At 39.1% G+C, this 4,878-nt stretch overlaps 1 protein-coding gene across 1 annotated transcript in view; it reads left to right on the top strand.

The window, feature by feature from the left end:
- The window catches only part of LOC141386630 (juvenile hormone esterase-like), a 39,164-nt gene extending 36,606 nt beyond the window's left edge, over positions 1-2,558 (top strand). Inside the window, exons 2-4 of the mRNA XM_073955544.1 lie at positions 133-437; positions 1,416-1,559; positions 1,638-2,558. Coding sequence (XP_073811645.1) covers positions 156-437; positions 1,416-1,559; positions 1,638-2,558 — 1,347 coding nt within the window. The 5' untranslated portion in view covers positions 133-155. The remainder of the gene's footprint in view (positions 1-132; positions 438-1,415; positions 1,560-1,637) is intronic.
- The last annotated feature ends 2,320 nt before the right edge of the window (positions 2,559-4,878 follow it).

The raw sequence follows: 4,878 nt of genomic DNA, 5'->3' as shown, positions 1-4,878 counted from the left end.
AAATATAAATCATTTCTCGGAACAGTTTGGTATATTTTAAATTAGCCCCGAATACCGGATCATTGTTGGTGTTATTTTTTTTCCTCAATTTTTTATGGTTTTTAAAATGTTTTGTTTTTGTTCTTATCGCAGCATTTCAACTACCCTATCGAAGGATGATAAATCTCTTATGCAAATGCCTGGTTGTGGCCATAATACCATTGGTGTTTTCCGTAACGAAGGTCATCACATCATCATCACCGATCCTTGAGAATGGGGACGGAAGCGGCGGCGTGGGTGAAGGTTACAATTACAGATCACCACTTCAGCCTAAGATTTGTACACGAAATGCTGGTTGTATGTTAGGCAAGCTAATGCCTGGCTATCGAATAGCCAGTTTTGAAGCATTCATGGGAATTCCGTATGCCCAGCCGCCGATAAATGATTTGAGATTTAGTGTAAGTAAAATAATAATATATTGAATTCCATTGACTAATAAAGACTAAAAAATAATAAACGTCGATTATGTAAAGAACATTTTTTCATGTCCCATCGGACCAACATGTAGATGTTTAGGAACCATAGGCGTGGATTTTCTAAAAACTATTTTTTCAACGACCTTAGGACTATAGGCATGGATTTTCTAAACAATATTTTCGGGGACCTTAAGACCATAATCGTGGATTTTTAAAACAATATATTTTCAGCGACCTTGGGGCCATAGGCGTAGATTTTTTGAAGAATATTTTTTCAGGGACCTTTAGGCCATAGGCGTGGATTTTTTGTAGAATATGTTTTCAGGGACCTTTAGGCCATAGGCGTGGATTTTCTAAACAATATTTTTTCAGGGACCTTTAGGCCATAGGCCACCGTGGTGCAATGGTTAGCATGTCCGCCTTGCAATCAGAAGGTCTGCGGTTCGAATCCCAGGCCAAGCAACATCAAATTTTCAACGGTGGCAAAATTCCCCCTCAGTAATGCTGGCGACATTTCCTGAGTATTTAAGCCATGAAAAACTTCTCTACAAGTGGTGTCGTAAGACACGCCGTTCGGACTCGGCAATAAAAAGTAGGTCCCATATCATTGAGCCAATATGAATCGGCGTGCACTCATTGATATGAGAGAAGTCTCCCTTGTCCCATCTGGGATGTTTGTGGAACAATTATATATATATTATATTAGGCCATAGGCTTGGATTTTCTAAACAATATTTTTTCAGAGACCTCTAGGGCATAGGCGTGGATTTTCTAAACAATATTTTTTTTGAGACCTCTAGGCCATAGGCGTGGATTTTCTAAACAATATTTTTTTTGAGACCTCTAGGCCATAGGCGTGGATTTTCTAAACAATATTTTTTTTGAGACCTCTAGGCCATAAGCATAACTTTCCCATAATCATCGGCATGTAATCAAAGTTCACTCTTTTCTCTTTTACAGAATCCCAAAGCCTATCCCAGATCAATTGGTGTAATAGATGCCACCGAACCAAAATCGGATTGCATCCAAAAGAATTCCCTTGTACCAAATCCACAGGCGACTGGCCAAGAAGATTGTCTTTATTTAAATGTCTACCGGCCTATTGTAAGCTATGAACAACATCACAAGAATTAATTTACTCTATTAATTGTAAACCTCATGCGCCCTCTCCTCCTCCTTTAGCCAAAACGCAATGGTGAAAAATTACCCGTTATGGTGTACATACATGGCGGTGGTTGGTTTACTGGTTCTGTACACCCCTCAATTGTGGGTCCCGAATATTTTATGGATACCGAAGAAGTTATTTTAGTAACATTCAATTATCGTCTAGGTGTTTTCGGCTTCTTGTCCACCGAGGATGCCATTATACCGGGCAACTTTGGCCTCAAAGATCAAACGCTGGCCTTGAAATGGGTGCAGAAAAACATCGCAGATTTTGGTGGTGATCCAAAACGTGTAACAATATTTGGACAAAGTGCTGGTGGCATATCAGCTCACATGCACATGTTGAGCAAACATTCCGAGGGTCTATTCCAAGGTGTTATCTCGCTAAGTGGCCCTGCGAATGTGCCATTCGCCACTCAAACAAATGCTTTGGAATTGGCCCGTAATACAGCCGTTCATTGTAATATAACAGATGCGGCTACTTTGAGTTCAGCAAAGTTGGTTAAGGCCCTGAGATCTGTTGAACCGGAAATGTTGTTGCAAGCCGCAGATGCCATTAAATATTGGGATGTCGACCCGTTGACTTTGTATCGCCCAGTTGTGGAAAATTTCAAATCATCCGATGCCTTCTTTACGGAAAATCCTCAAGATATATTTGAACGTGGTTCGTATAAGGCTGTACCATTTATGGCTGGTGTTGTGCCGGGAGAGGGAGCTGTACGTGCTGTTGCCATACTGGAATCGGAGGATTTGAGGAAGAGGTTTAATGAAGATTTTGATTATCTGCTGGAGAAATTTCTGGAATTACCTGACAGCTTTGATGATGAACGTTTGAATGCGGCGCTGGATAAAATTATTGAGGCCTATTTCCATGGAAAACATGAGCTGACCAATGAAGGATTTGTTGATGTAAGTATGTATTGGTTGGAAAGATTGTAGGTTCAGAAAATGTATTCAAAAATGTCTTTAATCGGGCGGCACCTGTATAAGGTGGGGGCTACATCAAAATGTGTACCCATGTTGACATTTTTGGTGGAGAAGTTTTGTGACTAATGGGAACCTCAAATGACAAATCGCAGGTAGCTAAAGTCCTCAAAATACCGAAAATCGGGAATACCTTTATATGGGCCATAACAAAACAGGGACCTATGTTGAAGAATTTTAGTAGAGAAGTTTTGTGAGCAGTGGAAACAGCAAACGTCAACTTATAGGTAGGTCGGTCAAAAAATTTAGCTGATATCCTCATAATTCCGAAAATCTGGCGTTGTACCGTTATATGTGGGCTATACCAAACATGGACCTATGTTGACAATTTTTGGGAGAGAGGTTTTGTGACCACTGGAACCTCAACTAACAAATTGCAGGTAGTTCTGTCAAAAATCCAGCTAAAATCCTAAAAATTACGAAATCGGAGAGGTACCGTTATATGGGGGCTATTCCAAAACATGGACCTATGTTGACAATTTTCGGTGGAGAGGTTTTGTGACCACTGGGAACCCCAAATGTAAAATTGCAGAAAGTTCTGCCAAAAAAATGTTGCTAAAATTCTCAAAATACCGAAAATCGGGAGGTACCTTTACATGGGGCTATACCAAAACATGGACCTATGTTGACAATTTTTGGTGGGGATGTGTTTTGATCACTTGGAATCTCAAAAGTCAAATAACGGTCAGTTCGGTAAAAAACAATTAGCTGGAATCTTCAAAATACCGGAAAATGGGAGGTACCGTTTTATGGGGGCTATACCAAAACCTGGACCTATGTTGAAAATTTTTGATGGAGAAGTTTTGTGACCACTGGGAACCTCAAATAACAAATTGCATGTAGTTCGGACAACAAATGTAGCTAAAATCCTCAAAATATTGAAAATCGAGAGATACCTTTATACGCGGGCTATACCAAAACATGGACCTATGTCGACAATTTTTGATGGAGAAGTTTTGTGACCACTGGGAACCTCAAATGTCAATTTGCAGTTAGTTCGGTCAACAAATGTGGCTAAACTCCTAAAAATTCCGAAAATCGGAAGGTACCTTTATATGCGGGCTATACCAAAACCTGGACCGATGTTGAGAATTTTTGGTAGACCAGTTTTGTGATCACTGGGATCCTCAAATAACAAATTGCCGGTAGTTTGGCCAAAAAATTAGTTAAAATCCTTAAAATACCGAAAATCGGGAGGTAACGATATATGGGGGCCATTCCAAAACATGGACCTCTCTTGAAAATTTTTGGTGGAGAAGTTTTGTTACCACTGAGAACCTCAAATAACAAATTGCAGGTAGTTTAGTCAAACAATTTTAGTTAAAATCTTTAAAATATCGAAAATCGGAAAGTACCGTAGTATTGGGGGCTATACCGAAACATGGACCTATGTTGAAAATTTTTGGTGGGCAGGTGTTTTGACCACTGGGAATCTCAAACGTCAAATAACGGTCAAGTCGGTCAAAAAATTTAGCGGGAATTCTCAAAATATCGAAAAATTCGAGGTACCGTTATATGGGGGCTACGCCAAAACATGGAACTATATTAACAATTTCTAGTGGAGAGGTGTTTTGAACACTGGGAATCTCAAACTTCAAATTACAGGTAGTTCCGTCCAAACAATTTATTTAAAATGATAAAAATACCGAAAATCGGGAGATACCCTTATCTTGGGGCTACACCAAAACATGGAAATATGTTTACAATTTTTTGGTGGAGAAATGTTGGCCCCATTGGAAACCGCAAATGTCAAATTACAGATAGTTCGCTCAATCAAATGTATTTAAATCCCCCAAAATACCGAAAATCGGCGGGTACCATTACACGGGGTGTTATACCAAAACGTGGACAAATGATTATTTCAATACGTTGCAAACGGAAAAACAAACTTAATATACCCTCTATATTATGGTGAAGCTTATAATACGCGTTAGCTTATTTTGTTAGGCTGAGCTCAGGCACACATTGTTTCAATGGACTTATTTCGAGTTTGTGCAGAAGATACCTGAATTAGTGAAACTCGTGCCAATGGTATTCTGTCATTCCCAGGTTGATTTATTTGTTTGTTATAGCAAAGAAAATACAGGTTCCAAATAACCAATTGCAATGAACATGCATTCGTGTGCAGATGCTAATGAGATTACCAAAGCGAATCGAAGAGAATAATTTAAATTAAAGCGTGAATGCCGGACCATTTTTATAAACAAGTTTTTGAACAAAAGTGTCAGAAATTCGTAATTTCGATAATTGCGCTTTATAAATCACAATTCAAAAC

Source organism: Musca autumnalis, unplaced genomic scaffold (assembly GCF_047663935.1).
Source record: "Musca autumnalis isolate F117 unplaced genomic scaffold, ASM4766393v1 scaffold_5, whole genome shotgun sequence".
NCBI lineage: Eukaryota > Metazoa > Arthropoda > Insecta > Diptera > Muscidae > Musca > Musca autumnalis.
The sequence above is the reverse complement of the archived record's forward strand: the minus strand, read 5'-3'. Positions and strand labels throughout refer to the sequence as shown.